Source organism: Nycticebus coucang, chromosome 9 (genome assembly GCF_027406575.1).
Source record: "Nycticebus coucang isolate mNycCou1 chromosome 9, mNycCou1.pri, whole genome shotgun sequence".
NCBI lineage: Eukaryota > Metazoa > Chordata > Mammalia > Primates > Lorisidae > Nycticebus > Nycticebus coucang.
The window spans coordinates 14,120,902-14,138,320 of NC_069788.1; the positions used below are offsets into that span (position 1 = coordinate 14,120,902).

Genomic DNA, 17,419 nt, shown 5'->3' on the forward strand with positions numbered 1-17,419 from the left:
GCCTTTCTAAAGCTGATTCATGGGCCTGTCAAGACATTTTCACAAATTCATGAATTTTTGTGATTGCAAATGGCAAATTTATGATTGGAACAAAAAAGAAAATCTGATTTGAACTAAATAGGCTCAAGAGAGATTTTAGTGTACAATAAAGTCTGGATTCACTGACGGATGTTTGGAAGAGAGAAAGGAAATAGAATGCTAAGAATGATTTTTCTCCTTTCCCAGTGTAACTAATAGAACATTTTAAAGCTGATAAAACATCCTCATCACCATTTGCTTACCTATCTATTTATAAGATGGGTCTCCTTGTCTTGTTTGACAAACCACCTAACAGTTCTTGAACTGGCAACTTGCTCTATTGGCAACATGTTCCTTTATTGAAAATATATATGGTCTCTTGTGATTCTTACTTTCAAAAGATCTGTTGGTAAACCACGTTTTAAATTTAAAAATGGGGAGGTTGAGGAAGACCGGTTCTGTCCCTGCACTGCCCCAGACTGGCACAGGGAAGCCCGTTATTTCCCATCTGCAATAAACTGCTCTGGGGAGCTAATTGACCAGCAGGGTAAGAGGGATGCGCCTTCACAGTGTTTGCTTTTTAGTAATCAGATCACCCTTATGTAGGCAAAATGGTAGCGCAGAACAAGCTCATCATTTGTAGCCTTCTCTGAGCTCCCTTATGAAAGAAAAAATGAAGTTTGTTGTAGCTGATCTTGGAATTTAATTTCAAATCTGATTTGTTAAAACATTTTGTGGACTCCCCTTTTTAGGATTCCTAAGATCCGCCCTTTCCCTCTTCCCTTTTACTTTTGGCCAATCCTTTCTGCTTTCTTCCTGAGCCCGCCTCTAAAGTTACTACTGTCCTTTGATTTCCGTCCTCCTTTCCTCTCTCCCTGATGAGCTCTCATCATCTTCCACCTTTCTTATAGTAAAGCTCCCTCTTCTTACTTTCCTTCTTCTAGGCACTATGTCTCAATCTTCTGTGGACTTTCCTATTTGGGGCTTTTGGAGTCTTTCAGTTGAGAGGATTTCTGACATTATTGCATGAAAAATCTGAGTTCCAAATTATTTTTCAAAAACATAGGCCAACTTCCAGAAGCGCAGGTGTGGGTTGGAAGTGGGGTTGCTGCTGGGCCGTTTGCTCAATGCTTCATGGGGCCCACACTTAACACCCCCTTTGAGGTACCCATGGGGACTTTGGCTTTTGGGTCAGCTCACATTCTCTTGTCTACACTGTAAATATGCTCGGCTAACAATTTCTCAAGTCACTCAAGCTTTTGACAAGAGCTTTTTGGGTCATTCTTCCTGGAAAGTGAGCACTCTGAAAATGGGTTATTTGGAGCGTGAGCTCTACAGTCCATACATCTTGGTTCAGATTTTGACTCTGACACCTACTGTTTTTATGGCCTTGGGCAAGTTGCTTAATTTCCATGCACCTCAGTTCTCCTACATCTCTCTCTCTGAGGCTGTAATTCTGAGCATTAAAGAAACTCAATCCATGCAAAAAGTTCTTAGGACAATTCAAGAAACATTGGTTGTTAGTGCCATTTTTAATATATCCAATCTACTTTTTGCTCTTTGGGGTAGATGAAGGAAAAGAGCTGAGGGCAAAGCCAGACCCCAGTAAAGCCCTCACAACTTTTCTTCTCCTGAGCTGAATCAGCGGTAATAGTTCTCTCAATCAGTGCTGCCCCGACACCCCTTGAAAATCTACTTCAATCCTGAATCACAATCTCAAAGTTATGTTCAGCAACACGTCATTTCACTGGCTAATTGTCCACTGAGAGGCTGGATCATTTTTTAAAAGTTTCCTGTAGAGCTTAGAACAGGACTAGGAATGTGATCTCTGGTCTCTTACAAACATAACACGGGGTGTGACAAAAGCTACCATGCCCCCAGCCCTTCATGCATGACTTTTGGGGATACTCTGTAGTGACAGAACTTTAAGGCCTGGAGGCCTGCAGAGAGACTCTGCAGGAACTGGTGTGGAACCTTCTAGATAAATACACATTGTACGGAAAAGAACGAGCCTGCAGAACAGTATATTCTGCAGCTGTCTTTACTGTCACTGTTGGTGGATTTGGGATCAAATCCTCCTGAATGGAGAAAAAGATCATTTGATCCTTCTTCTTAGTCCTAACATATCTAACATAGTTTTAAAAAAGTGTTAACTAGTACTTTCATTATCTCTCAGTTATCAGAATTCCTTTTTTTCTTTCGGGACGGTTTTCAGTCCCTGTTTCCCCTCTATAATGCTGTAATTCTGTATCCATGTTTGGTGTTAAGCATCACTCGCCCTTTAGGGCCGTAATGCTACATTGCTTACTGTGGACCGGAGATTATTATTGTAACCATTACATCCACTGCTATTTTGGCTATAATGCCTTGTTTAAAAGTGGCATGTATGTTATCTGCTTTGTTTCTCATACTCTGGAGTCAGAAATGAGGACCCTGAACCACTGCAAGGTCATTATTTAAGATGTCTAGGTCCTATGTACTATTCTTTTATCTCTTAGTGCTTCAATTTCTTCCTCTGCAAATCGGAATAACCACCTTACAGAGTTATTTAGGAGGTGTACATGCATGTTAATGCATGTAAAGTGCTTGGACAGTGCCTGGCGTACAGTGAACACTGCAAATGTAGCTATTATCATCATTGTTACTCCCCTTTTCACCTTTGAGAAAATACAGACCTCCACAGTGCCATGTTCGCAGGTCATAGGTCTCTCAGGCAATAGTAAGGCAGGTGTATTTATGCTCCCTGAGCCTAAGTTCCATAGTGTACAAAATGGTGGGCTGGCTGTCCAAAAATATCATTAGTTTGTCTTTGCCACTTTAGCCGTGTGACTTTGGCATGCCCCTTGATCACTTGGGGTCTTCTTCCTTTTCTGCCTTTGCCATGGAGCTGTGTGGAACACATGAGCAATCCATCACACTCTAGTCTCTGTCACCTTCAGTTTCTTGTCACAGGTCAGCTAGTGTTACTGACTGTTTGGCTGGGGTTGTCTCACTAAGAGTAAATCTCTATGTTTGCTGCCCTTGAACTTGCCCATTTGGGACCAGCTCCTTGGCACTCTGAGAACTTTAAGGAATAAAATGGATCCTGACTTCCTCTTTGTATACTAGACTCACGGGGGAAAGTAACAAATTAAAACTCATTTGTAAATGGACAACACCAGGAATGTGACCTGTGAGCCAAGGGGCTTTTCCCTTCTTGGACATGGGTAGGTTAGAGCCTGCTTTGCGCTGGACCATCCAAGGTGAGATTTACTTATGAACATTGGTGAGAAAAGAAGAACCCAGTTTCTGCCTGTTTTCTAGCACCCAGTTATTCCATTTCCATCCCTGTAGCTATTTTATTTGGATGTGGGGGTCTTACATAAGCCAATGTACACCATTTCCTTAAACATATACATGTTTGTTGAATACTACATAAGTAGGCTCAGTCTAAGAAGTGTAAAAAAGTTCCTGGCACATACAGAAAGTTTACATAACGAGCAGGTTAATCATCAAATACTCCGTTTAATGCTGACAGTTATTCGCAGTTATTATTTTTATTTCTCCTGCACACACAGTCCCTTTCATTCCATAGCATGTATCAATCCAGAGGCTGCCTCTTTCGGAAGGCTCCAGTTGGGATCGGCCTTCAACAATGTAACATGCCTGCCCCCTCGTGTTCAAATAGAGAATGACATGGATATTCGTTCCTTAAAAAAAATCGTGAAATGTTTGGCAATAACATTAAAAAATTTTATTTTATTTTCTTGATTGACATATGATAGTTATAAATATTTATGGTGTACATGATGATGTTTGGGTATGTGAATAGAGAACAGATAAGGGCAATTAGCATATTCATATTATTTCTTTGTGCTGGGAGCATTCCAGAGGTTTATAGGCTCTTGGAATTTCAGAACGCCTTGTGACCACCAGGAGTTAGTATAGCTAACACGGCAGAGAGAGGCAAAACAGAATGAGGAAGCTTCCATACCTGCATTGTCTCCTTTTCTTAAAAGTTGTAAAGTAGGGTTTGACGCCTGTAGCTCAGTGAGTAGGGCGCCAGCCACATACACAAAGGCTGGTGGGTTCAAGCCCAGCCTGGGCCTGCTAAACAACAATGACAACTGCAACAAAAAATAGCTGGGTATTGTGGTGGGCACCTGTAGTCCCAGCTACAGGGGGGGATATAAAAGATCACCTATTACATATATTTAAATCTGGCTTATCTTTTACGCCTTAAAAATATCAACTTTAACTGCTTCCAGTGTCAGGGGATCTGGATAGGCACGCTAAAGGCATTTAGGAGGCTGAGACAAGAGAATTGCTTAAGCCTTAGAGTTTGAAGTTGCTGGGAGCTGTGATGCCACAGCACTCTACCAAGGGCAACATAGTGACACTCCGTCTCAAAAAAAAAAAAAGAAAGAAAGAAGGAAAAAAGGTGTAGTTTGTGGATATTCGTGAGTGTAGCTGCTGGATTAACCGTTTGTGCCTATTTTGTGAGCAGGTACCGTGAGTCAAGTGACACTTCTTCAGTGACTTGGACTGTGACATGAAGTCACCCACATGAGTTTAGAGCAAGAGCCCCGGGGACAGGACTGATCAGAAACTGTCAATCTGTTACGTTCAGGCTGACTTTTTTTCTCTGGCATTTCTACGGGACAAAACCTCAGAAAAATATCTTAGTTTCTTATGATAAAGCTCTAGAACAGCAGTTCTCAACCTGTGGGTCGCGACCCACAGAAACTATATTAAAGGGTTGTAGCCTTAGAAAGGTTGAGAACCACTGCTCTAGAAGAATCACTACTTCTCTTAGTTACTGGGCCTCTTTTGCCTGGGCCCAGTGAATTAAACTCTCACTCCTACCCACCCGACACACCCTCTGCAGAGTCGGCAAATCAGTAGGTATGAAAATCCAGTTAGGCCGGTGCAGTGGTTCAGGGTCCTCATTTCTGACTCCAGTACTTCTTTCTTTTTTTTTTTTTTTTTTGCAGTTTTTGGCTGTGGCTGGGTTTGAACCTGCCACCTCCAGCATATGGGGCCAGCGCCCTACTCTGTTGAGCCACAGGCGCCGCCCAGACTCCAGTACTTTCAAAGACTGTGGATAATTGTTTAACCTTCCTAACACTCAGTTTGCACATGAGACAAAATGAGATCGGAAATGACCACAGCGTATGGCTCATTCCTTAGTGAAGACAGGGTAAAGAGAGTGTTTTTATTGCATGTTCGTGATGATGATGACAACATCATCCAAGGCTCTACAGGGTGAATTGCTACATTTGTCAAAGGGGGAATTGGACTAGATGTGTTTTTCATAAAATAAATCAAAGGTAGACAGGATGGGTTCATTGACTCTTTTCTCAAAGGATGAGTAGAAATTTGGAATAAATTCAGCAAGCTGAAACTTCTCCCAAGATAACGTCTAAAAAGCTTTCTTTCTGCTTTTTAATATTGTGTGTTAGACAACCAATTCCCTTCAATTTAAGGTTTTAGGCAGGAAGCTGGCTGTACAAATGTTAGGAAAGATGTTGTGTTAATTGCTAACACCTAAAAGTTGAGAGAGATTTAAAGACTCAGCTTCTTGAATTCTCGATTACTGGGAATTCTGGTAACATGGGTCTGGCTTCCCCCATGGCAGCTGGGGATGGGGCAGAGCCAGCGCCCCCTCTCCAGTCCACCACGGGCCTCATTCTCCCCTCTTTTTATTGCCCCAACACTGACGTGGAATATCAGTGGCCAATTTTCATTTACACTTAAGCAGGCAGTTTCTTAATCCAGGCCCATTTTATTTTATTTTATTTTTATAATACATTAGGAATTGACAAACTGTTTTCTGTAAAGGACCAGATTCTTTGGCTTTGAGTGCCAGTGGTCTCTGCTGGAGCTACTCTGCTCTGCCCTTGCTGAGCAGAAGCCACTGCTGACGATATGTCAACATGTGACCTTGGCTTTGCTCTATTAAATGACTTACAGAAACAGGATTTGGCCCCTGGACTGAAGTTTTCCCAAACTTGATCTACCTTACAGGCTCATCTTCTGTAGCCATGTGATTTTTCCACTTCTCCTTGGGACATTTTCTCCTTCTGATTGTGATTTGATTTTAGACACACCTGGTATGTCTCATTGGGGGCATTCATACAGAGTAGGTGGAAGAAGATCACCTTTCATATACACTTAGATCTGGCTCATCTTTTAAGCCTTAAAAAAAAGGGCGGCGCCTGTGGCTCAGTGAGGAGGGCGCCGGCCCCATATGCCGAGGGTGGCAGGTTCAAACCCAGTCCCTGCCAAACTGCAACAAAAATATAGCCAGGTGTTGTGGCGGGCGCCTGTAGTCCCAGCTGCTTGGGAGGCTGAGGCAAGAGAACTGTGTAAGCCCAAGAGTTAGAGGTTGCTGTGAGCCGTGTGACGCCACAGCACTCTACCTGAGGGCGGTACAGTGAGACTCTGTCTTTACAAAAAAAAAAAAAAAAATCAACTTTAACTGCTTCCAGTGTCAGGGGATCTGGACAGGCACTGCTAAAGGCATAGCCTTATCTGTAGACACTGTGGATTAGGGAGAAGCTTTCCTGGGGGAACCTTACCATTACAGGGAAACACATAATCACCTGCTTTGTCACAGGTCAATATAGTTGAACGAAAGCTTGTGGGATAAATTAGGGGGAGTTATTCACATTTCTCTTTATTATTGCCTCAAGATAAATAAATTCAAAGATAATTATTCTCCTTTACAACTTAATATTTTGCCCTATGAAACTGCTTTGTGTGGACCTAATTGTAAGCACAAGAGAAAGAATGCGATGTGATGTGAAGTAGGCTCTCCAACTTCTAAAAGTAGGTAAGATGTGTTCAGTGAGTTTGCTGAGTAAGACCAACCCACTGTAATAGGAACAACAAAGACATACGCAGTAAGACCTCAAAGATAGAAAAAGAAATGTAAAAACCATGGAGAAAGGAGGGGAGTGACTAAACATAAACAATTATGTAATTGAACGCGTAGATTTGGCTTCCAGCTTTTCGGCTGAATGGCCAAGCTGAGATGGCCACGGTGGAATGAGAATGTCTATAACGTCATGTTGTCATGACACATGCAATTCATCTGACACTGATTTCTCATCACCATCTTTGCATGAAGGTAGGAAAGCACCACTGGGCACTGGGGTAAATATTCTGCAGAAATTCCACATTCTTACGGGGTGCCATGCCTCAGAAAATATGCCCCATTGGGTGAAGCATACTGTTGAATATGGCAAAAGGAAGCGATCAGGAGTTGCCCCCAAAGAACTTGCCATGGTGAAGTTCATGTTGGGGTCAGCCCCCCTGAGAAGATCAAGGTATTTTGTAGGGTTCATGGCACGGTCTTCTCAAAGACATGAATCAATAGTATTTTAATACTTGTAATAGCAGCCTTTATTTATCAGGGCTTTCAATCACGGATTTTAATTACAAGGCATTATCCCGTCCATAGATGAAGAAACTGAGATGTTAGGGACTTGCTAATGTCACACTGTTGGTAAATGGCAGAGCGAGAACTGGAAGCGGTTTTGCCTGTTTCCCAAACCTGTGTTTTTACCCGGTGAGCTCTCCTTGCACGGATGTTGCTCACCTCTCTGAGACAAGAAATGCAGCTACGCCGGCTGCCCGAAGCCAGCGTAACGGGGGCCACAAATCCCCTGCATGTGTATGATTGCAAATTCTCGAGTAGCCTTATTAAAAAGGTTAAAAAAATCAACCGAGGTTAATTTAAATAACATAGTTTATTTAGCCCAGTCTGGGCAAAATATTATCATGTCACCATGTAGAAATATCAAAATTATTGATGAAATGTCTTCCATTTTTTCACAGTATGTCTTTAAAATCCCGGTGTGCTCCGTGCTTTCAGCTCCTCTCATTTATTTGGCTTGGCCACATTTCAGTGCCCGGGGCAGCCCGCCCCATTGATGCAAGTGTGCGTTGGAGACGCTGAGAGCCTGCTCTGTGTGTGTGTGTGTGTGTAATCTCTATGAAACTCAAGTCCAGTGAAGGGATTTTATCAACATCATCATCATCATCATCACTCAGCATTTCCAAAAATATTGATCCAGCCCCTTCTCTGGATCCCGCTGGGCTGTTGGGGCCCAGTGCCCTCTGCCAGTTTGCAGCTGTGAGGATTCTCCTGCTCACATGTGCTCTCTTTCATGTGTTTCAGGTGACCCTGGCCCTGCCAGCTACGGGAGAAATGGCCGGGACGGTGAGCGAGGCCCCCCAGGGGTGGCAGGAATTCCTGGTGTGCCTGGGCCCCCAGGACCTCCTGGCCTTCCCGGTTTCTGTGAGCCAGCCTCCTGCACCCTGCAGGCTGGGCAGCGAGCGTTTAGCAAAGGGCCTGACCCGTGAGAGGCTTAGCGCTGCCTGGCTGTGCACAAGCACACTGCTGGGGAAGGGGAAACACCGCCTGACTCTGGGGCAGCCATGACAATGTATTACCTTCTACAGGATCACTGAGGTCCTACTTGACAATCAGATTTAAAACAATGGTGCTATTCAGTAAGTCCTCCTTCTGTCCCTTGGAGGGAAGACAGCAGAGTCATTACTTTCACACACACACACACACACACACACACACACACACACACACACACACCTCTCTTTAAATACATTTACAATCCTGCCCCTGGGATCTCGAACTTTCGTGTGCTATATTCATCATGGGCCACTGTGCCAATAAACAAAAACAACTGTTTGGTTTACCTCAGTTGCAGTAGGTATTTTCATTTTTATTTAGATCTTCTCAGATTATTGTTTCATTTATATAGAGGATTACTAGACTAGCGAAGAAGAAACTCCACTTCCTTTAGTAAAACTGGTGCTTAAAAACCCCCTCCACGTGCCCTCTCCGGAGGGAAAGCCCAGGGCTGTGTCACCTGAAATGACTTCCTTGTATCATTGATTGGTTTCCATCGTCAGCTGAAAGATTTGTTGAATTGTATGTACTGTACTCCAAACCTGTTAGTATTTTGAGCTCTTCTGTGTGAAAACAAAGAAGAAATTTTAATACCCTGGCATTCACGAATTTTATTGATGAGATTATTTATTTTAAAGGTTTGAGGTAACATCTCTGGTTGTACCAAAGAAGAAATAAATATGATTTCTTAACCTCTTGCATGTTTTCTTTTAAATAACCATGTTCAATGGAAAGGAATCATCTGAGCTTATGTAGATGCATTAAAAAAATTTAAATTACTGGGAGTTCTATAGGTTTATGTTTACCATATTAGTTTGTTTTTTTTTCCACACGGAGTAATTAAAAATCCCTTACTGCCCCCCAGGGAGTGTTACCGTGTGATAGCTGTTGTGTGAGTGTTGTGGATGTTTAAGATGCTTGTTTGTGTATGGGGAGAGCTTCATGGATCTTTTTGAAATTCTAATTTGAAAGATAGGGACCTATACCCCAGAAAAATGTAACACAGCATATGTTCACACGTTTTGGGGTAACAGTTCAGAGATTTCATGGACTCCTTGAATTCTAGCCTTGCTTTGTTGCCTTCATTCCAGTGTGTTGTTAGCACTCTCCTAGTCAGAACTTCATGACTGCAAAAATGATTTATGTTTCACCATTTCTTATAAATTTTATAAAGGCAGCTCAACTAAAGCCCTTATTCTTAACAATAGGAGGGTATTTCCTGACCACTCAAGCACTTTCTCACTGTCTGCAGAATCGTATTGGTTTGCTGTTTCATCAACATCAACATAATATGCTTATTTGATGTCACAGCACTTATGAATGACTTGTCCTAGGGCATAGAACAAACAGCTCAACATAGTCGATATCTTGAGTCAGTTTATGGAACTCAATCTTTCCAGTCAAGGGAAAATGAGCCCTAACAGGATTTTTGATATCCCTTTCCATACATTTTACAAGGCTAGTCCCTTGTTGTTTGGTCAAATCAATCATTATGCAATCTGTATTTAGATTTCTTTAAAACTGCTTACAGCATCTAGTTCTGTGCTTCTAGCTGGAATCATACTTATGAAGAAAAATTCCAACATGGCTACGTAGATTGTTGCCATTTACACAGACCAAAAGGGTGCGCTTCCTGTTTGGAAGATGATTTTTAGAAACAAAGGCATTTGTTAGAGCTCCCTAAAATAATCTTGATAAACATGGAGAACCTATTCAGGAGCTGAGACGCATAATAAAATAAATTCAAAGAAATTATCTTTTCACCCAAGTGCTTTTATTTTAATTGGAGTGACATAATCAAATGCAACAAAAGAAAAATTAGATAATCAAATAAACATGTTCCTAAGTTCTATAATATATTCATAAGAAAATTAAAAAAATAATTTCAAAGAACAGTTCACGCAATTGTTTTACAAACCTTATCTATATAAAGGTTATACAACAAGCTCCACAGATACGTTAAACAACATCAGAAACAACCACTTACAAATAGATTCTACAAAGCTACCACCTTCCAAATGGCAGAAACAATCCATTATAAATTTAGGTTAAGGGAAATAGTTTACAGAGTGATTAGATACTTGACTTAGAAATTGCGAAGTGCCAACAAAGAAAAAGTTGATAGATATTGATTTTGACCAAGAATAGTTTTATAGCAAAATTGACATCTCCAAATCCTCTTTGAGATACACATATTTATCTGAAAAAGTTGGATGAGGTGTCAGCTAGGGTATTTGCTGAGAGAATGTGTAAGTAATTAAAGTTGGTTAGAAGTGACATGTTAATTAAGGGCGAATGATTTCTGATTTATTTCTTGTCCAAACTTCTATGGTAGTAATGATATGATTCTCATCTCAAATATCTGACAGGTTGGTTAAGAACTGTGAAAATCACTTCCCAGTCTGACTGAGTGCGTAAATTCACTGATGTGGTTTTGCATAACTGGCTTCTGCCTACCAGAAGATTGTGAATGGGTGGTACATTTTAGGCTAGGTGATTGATTTGATTAGTAATCTATACTTTCTATTTCATGCTGACTAAACCAATATTGCTTTTCTTAAACAGCCTTAGTAAAATCTGATTTCTTTGCCACCTGAAATAATATAAATCCCTGCTTTAAAAGATCGCCTCTGATTGTATTATGCAATTTTCTGGCTAGTATAGCGCTTCTGAGGTATTAAAATCTCTGCATTTAAAAATCAACATAGGCGGGACATCACTAGAGACATCACTAAAATTATTCCAGATATCAAGAATGATATCACAAAAGGGTTTAAAAAGGAGTGAAAAAGCAATATTAAGGAAAAAATGCAAGGAAACTAGCAATCTTGTTCTTTACAAAGGGGCCATGGGGACAAATATTTTAAGTCCTTGTTTTCATGGGAATATCTGTGCTCAGTAAACAGGTGGAGTCAGTCCCTTTTTCATATAGTAAAATAAATCCTCTTTAGTCGTACACTTAGTTCTTCTTGGTGACCTTGTGAGCTGGGGCATGGCCGTTTTAAGTACCGGGTTCAGTAAGTGTTAAATTAAGTGGATAACCATCATTATGTCCGTGTATAAATATAGGTGCTCAGATGCTCCATCAATAATGACCTACAGGAAGTGTGACATATTTGACAGACCTGGGTATCAGGGGATGGCGACTGATAACCAGGTTTAGTAAATGACAATTTATGCTCACTTTCTGCTTAACACGCCTTCACATATTGCTCTTGACTCCAAGTTCTCTAAGAATAACTGAAAGAGAAAGAAAATGAGGAAAACTGTCTCCAAGAAATAGCTTTTCTTTTTGAGATTTATTTGAATTTGTCTTTGGCCTAAAAGTTGAAAAGCTGTGTGTGAAAAGACAAAATTCCTTGGAGAGCACCCAGTAAATTTATCGCCAGGGAACCTGAAGATAAGAATGGTTATGAACGATCACCCCGTATAAATAAACATACAATTAAGCCCTGGCTTGGCTTTCATTTCTTTTGAGAAAACATGCTGTGTATTCATTTATTTCCTGCTCTCTTCTCCCTGATGATGTTAGAGCTTCTATTCATGAGAAAAGTTAATCGTGAAATTTCTTACCCCCTGCAGGGACGTCTACAGCACCAAGTCTCAAATGATTTTAGTGAGGTGATCACGCTTGGGGGACAAAAGACCCCAAGTATTGCCAGCTCTCTGACTTCTGTTTCCACTTATAATTCTCCTCTGAAGTCATTAGATGAGGCTTTTTAGAAGCTGTCAGTGAAATGGCTTCTAAATGTGATGATTCACATGTCAAACAAAACTATGGTTACCGGCATGGTATAAACATGAATCCTGCAACAGATGGATTACAGGTGCCTTGCACAGAGGGCTCTGGTTCCCATTTGACACCAGAACACTTTGGGAACATCCCTGCAGTTGACACTTAGAATGAAGTGTGGCACTTCAGCCACTAGAAGTCATGAAGTGTAGATATGGCATTAATAACTGCACCTTACAATTCCCTGATTTAGTGTCAAATCCTTTATTGCTGAGATATTCAACAAGCTTAATGTGCGTAATGAACATATAGGAATCAAAGGCCTCCTTTGATTTAGAATAAAACTAGTGTCATTCCACTTAACGGGAGTCTATTAAATTAAACCATAAATAGTTTGATAAAATAAGATAAAGAACAAACAGAACAGGGAAAAATGCACCCTGAAAGTTATTTTAAAAATAAATAGTTATAAAATACGCCCAATACAATCTGAATTTAAAAACATTAATACACTGAAAATATTTATCCTTAAAATAAACCTTAGCACAGCAAAATGAAAAGTTGTAAAATAACTAGCATCTTTACATCCACAGTCTTATCATGGGCAAGCAACACTCATACTTCTGACAAAGTTAAATCTTGTTTTCACTGCCCTCTAATTTTAGTGAAACCTCCTATGTTATTAGCGTCCATGAAGTAAGTTAGATAACTCCTTGAGTTGTCCCACACATCACTTTGCTATTGGGTCTGAACTTGAAATTTTCACCCATGATTGGATTTGAACTTGAAATTTTTTTCCCATATGATTTTCTTAGATTTAGCTGTGGTCTTACAAGCTTGTCATATCTTTCAGGTAAATTTTTTTCTATGCTGGATCTATTTGTCTGAAGGAGTTTTCTCTGTGTTAACTCCATGCTTCAGTCAATTTAACTTAATTGATTGGTTCCTCTATTATAATTTTGTTGAGTTGTTGAGCAAAATGTGTGGATTATAGCTCCAGCCATACCACACCTTAAAAATGAAGACTACCATTTGTCTTTTGTCCTGAAACTCCCAGTAGTTGAACAAATTTAATGTAATTTATGCTACTTCACTAGCCAACTAACAAATGGATATGATTCCATGGGCTAAGCTACTTTAAAGTACCTGGGCTTCAAAAATAAAAATCCAATTCTTTTCTGTATGTATTCCTCTTATTCATAGAAGCCTGTGTAATCTTTCAGAGAGGCAATGGTATCAATAGCAGTGCTCAAGCCCGAAGCGTTAAGAAACGAGAGGGGAAACTCTGATAGGAAACACTTCTGTGTCTCCAGAAAGTGGACACAGACAAATGTGAAAAATAGTTGAAGAACAAGAGAAATGGGAAACTCTGCAAAACTATTCTGAGGATTTATTAAAACAGCTCCAGCATAACACTTGCCCTAGAAATCCTTGATCCCATTACTATAAACGTTAGGAAAGTCAAAATGGTATTTTGAAAAAACAGTGTTCCTAAACTTTACTTTTGTAAATAGTGATACATGTTTAGAAAAATAGAAACCTCATTCAAAGCTGACTGTAAAATTTTAACATTATGGAGTTTAGACAATGTGTAGTTTTATAAATTGCTTATTTCTTGTGATAAGCTAAATCTTTTTATTTGTCTCTCAAAAGAGAGTATGTGTCCTGTCTGAAAGGTAGGTAGACTACTTAGGTGTCTTCATATTCATCACTAAAATAGGAGGGTAGTGTACAAAGTGATGAATAGTAAGTGTGTATGTTAACCGGGCATATAAATGTGTGCGTGTGTATACGTATACATCCACTGAAGAAAGAAAAGTGAAACAGTCAACCAATCAAAAGATATAGTGCCTGCTTCATAAAGATACTTAAAATTAGGAAAAACATGAGTATACAAAAAAGTCATTACAAAAGTTAAAAAAAAAATGTGCAAGGACAAAGGTCTGATTTAATTGTCCACTCTAATTGTTCCTAGCTCTGTAGTTTCTGTGAGTCTGTTCAGTTCTTCTGAACAAATTGCTTTTAACGCCATCTGGTGGACAGAGGAGGTATATCAGAGGTTCCCAGCAGATGAGAGAGACCGAAGAAAAAAATCAACGTTTTTAACTCCCAAAACATATTTATAAAGAATTACCTTATGAGCCAAATATCAAACTACAATTTTTACACACAACATATCTTCAAATAATTCCTAAAGCTCTAGAAAGTGACTAAAATTTTAAAGTTTCAACAATTATCATGGAATATAGAAATAAGCATATGGGGTTACTTTAATTGATCACAGGTACCAAGTTTGAAAGGTTAAGACTGGCTGTGTTTCTAGTACAGTTAGAATGGTTAGTGTCTTCAGCTGGAAATAACAAGGAAGAAATTCATGCATTATTTTTCCTTTATATTCCAAAGACCACACATATTAACTGGAGTCTCCTCTTACTGTTTGCCTAGAAAGACTTCCATCTGAAAGTGTTAATTGATCTTCGAATAGAAATGTTAAGACTGGAATTCAAACATATGAGAACATGGAAAACACAGTTTTAATATTAACTGTCATCATGACCCATGATTACTTTTATTTAAACACTCACATGGTTATCTGGAGCAACAACGAGCTAATTCATGAAATTTAATGATTCTTTTCCCCCTGTGGTGACATCTCTGACATCTTTGTGTCAATAAATGCTTATCTTGGATGGGATATGGCAGAAGAGATTTGGCAACCACCAAGTTATTTACAGGAACATTTCCCACCCTGATTTGGGGCCTAAATTATTTACTTTCTTTTTATTAAAGGAATTTGGCAATTTCCAATCTCCGCTCCATTTGGTGTTGTATTAGGTGGACCCAGAACTTCTTTCTGGGCTCTGTTGCATATTAGGGGCACAGAGCTGAGGCAGAACAAATTATCTGCAGTAAATCATAGAGTGGGTGGGAGAGGCTTGGGCCATGGGAATACAGCCTCATCTTTCTAGTTATGTCAAAGGTAATCACATTTCCCAGTTATGAAAAAATGAGCTTGATGGTTTCCCTTGTAATAATGTGTCACACAGCATGCTATTTCCATTTCCTCCCCTTCTCAAATTTCCTGAATTAACCAAGATCTTTGAAATAGGAATTAACCAGTTAACCATTAATGGAATCTAGGGAAAAAAAAACAACAAAACACTGCCAAATATACAATTTACAAGGAAGGATACCTAACATTTGTTGTAGATTAAAAATGGACAGAATTTGTAAAATAAGAAAACAAATTTGAATTAATGTACACAGCTATGATTTAATAAAAAAAAAGAAGCTAAAAAAAGAAAAAAGAAAACAAATTGTATCTGTTTATGCATGTGAAAGTTTCAACTAAAAAACTCCTCCTCCAAAAATTGATTATCATCAGCAAAAAAGTCGACAAAAATTATAGTGATAAAATGAATATTTTTAAATTAGCTAAGAGGCAAAAAGATAAACAACCTATTAATATGAAAAAATAATCTTTGAAAACATATAAAATGTTTATCTTTAGGACAAATTCAAGTAAATTAATATGAGTGGCAGATAAAGCTTTCAGAAAATTCAACAAATTAAAAGCTCAAGATATACACATAGCACCAAATTTTAGATCTATGTACACTTTTTTGGGATAAATTATCATTTTACTAAGAAAACACATATGTGTATTCCAATTGTGTGAGTTTAAAACACAGCACCATTGTAGGTATTGCACAAGAAAGAAAATTTTAAAAAATCCATTTAAAAACACTTAAATAAAATAACCTTGGAAAATAAATAAACTCGGACTTGAAATACACAGTATAACTCAATATGAAATAACTAAAATGTTGTATGTATACACAGCTATGTAGACAGAAGCTGACCAGCAGATCATTCACTGATAATGCAAACCAGTTCAAATCACAGGTGCACACTTAATTTAGCATGCTCCTCAGATGCAATTCTGTTCACAGCTTTTTCTAATTTCAGTGGGCTTGTCTTTCCAAACTCATTTCTCAGGAAACAGACAAAAGCAATCACCCTACCCTAGTTTAGCCAAGTTGAAATCTGCACTGCTTCTTGAAGATGTGAACCCTGACTTCTGTGACAGTAGAGCTCTGATGCAATCCTCCCAGTGTCTGTGGGACCTATCCCCCTAAATTTCAGCAGCATCCTCATGCCCGCTATTCGAGAAAATCAGGTGTTTTCAACCAACAGTTATCAAAATAATGTGTAGCTAGTTAATAGAAATGCTTCAGTAGTTTGTTTGATGATCACTATAGTTTGGTTTCCTTTCAGAAGATAAGGTTTTGAACTGTTAACTCTTTGGTTTGAGGGCGGAGTTGCATATTCAGTCCCATGATTTTCCTTCACTGAAAGTACCTCTTGCTACAGTTTATAGAGAAATATTATTCTCTTTCAGAGATTTTGAGCTTTGCTTTCTCAATATTCACGTGCTGACACTACACCATATTCATCTTCTCAGGCAAGGAGATTGCTTTTCCACTCGCTACAAATCCTGTCCTTTTCTCCAATGGCCAGTTCTTGCCTTAAAGTCTGAGGGTGATGAGGTCAGAAGGATAATGGATTCAGGGTCCCAGAGATCTTGCTAAGCCATTTAAGCTTCAAGAGTATCCAAGGCAGCTTGGTACACCGTCACCACCAAACATCTCTTAGAGAAAACAGCTGTTTACCAAATGAGAAACTCAGTGACGGGACCGCAGAGCGTTAGGCTTTTCTTGTGAAACTCAGACACAATTGGAATTCACTCTTTCCCTTTCATGTAGTACAGGTTCATACTAGTGGTGATTTCTTTGAATTGAGCTCACTGTAGAGAATTAACAAAATCATTTTAGTAGTTGGCTATGGTGTTTTTTGGGATTCCCTGATAAACTAGGCTCCTGTGTTTTTTCCCAAACATAACTTATAAAGTGAAGCTCTTATTGCCTTTCTTTTTTTTTTCTGCCTAAGTAGGACAGATGTAGGTACAAGAATTTTTAAGTTATAAAAAGTAGTAAAAAAAAGACCATTCAACAGGAGTAATGTGCTATGTCAGAAAAGTTGACAAAATTCTTAGCAATGATCATAAATTTAAAACACCAAGAAAACTTCAAGAGAAGCCTGGAACTTTAAAATTCAGAAAGCAAAGGCCAACCACATGTTGATGAGTCTACAAAATGGGTATCATCATTAGTCTACTAAATCATAAGATGTAATTTCTTTTTCAAGAAGAACTAATGATAAGATTTTTTTTGCATATTTCACATAAAACT

General features: G+C 39.1%; 2 protein-coding genes across 8 annotated transcripts in view; one reads left to right on the top strand and one right to left on the bottom strand.

Moving 5' to 3' along the window:
• The window catches only part of COL9A1 (collagen type IX alpha 1 chain), an 86,989-nt gene extending 77,863 nt beyond the window's left edge, over nt 1-9,126 (top strand). For 3 of the 5 annotated variants that reach the window (XM_053603467.1, XM_053603470.1, XM_053603469.1), the window contains one exon: nt 8,183-9,126. In XM_053603467.1, coding sequence (XP_053459442.1) covers nt 8,183-8,367 — 185 coding nt within the window. In that variant the 3' untranslated portion in view covers nt 8,368-9,126. The remainder of the gene's footprint in view (nt 1-8,182) is intronic. The other 2 variants (XM_053603468.1, XM_053603471.1) reach the window with 1 other exon arrangement.
• Nucleotides 9,127-12,298: 3,172 nt separating this feature from the next.
• The window catches only part of COL19A1 (collagen type XIX alpha 1 chain), a 358,807-nt gene continuing 353,686 nt past the window's right edge, over nt 12,299-17,419 (bottom strand). For all 3 annotated transcript variants that reach the window (XR_008382367.1, XM_053601516.1, XM_053601514.1), the window contains one exon: nt 12,299-16,974. Coding sequence is in view for 2 of the 3 variants with exons in the window: in XM_053601516.1 (XP_053457491.1) it covers nt 16,946-16,974 (29 nt within the window). In the remaining variant the exon portion in view is untranslated. The remainder of the gene's footprint in view (nt 16,975-17,419) is intronic.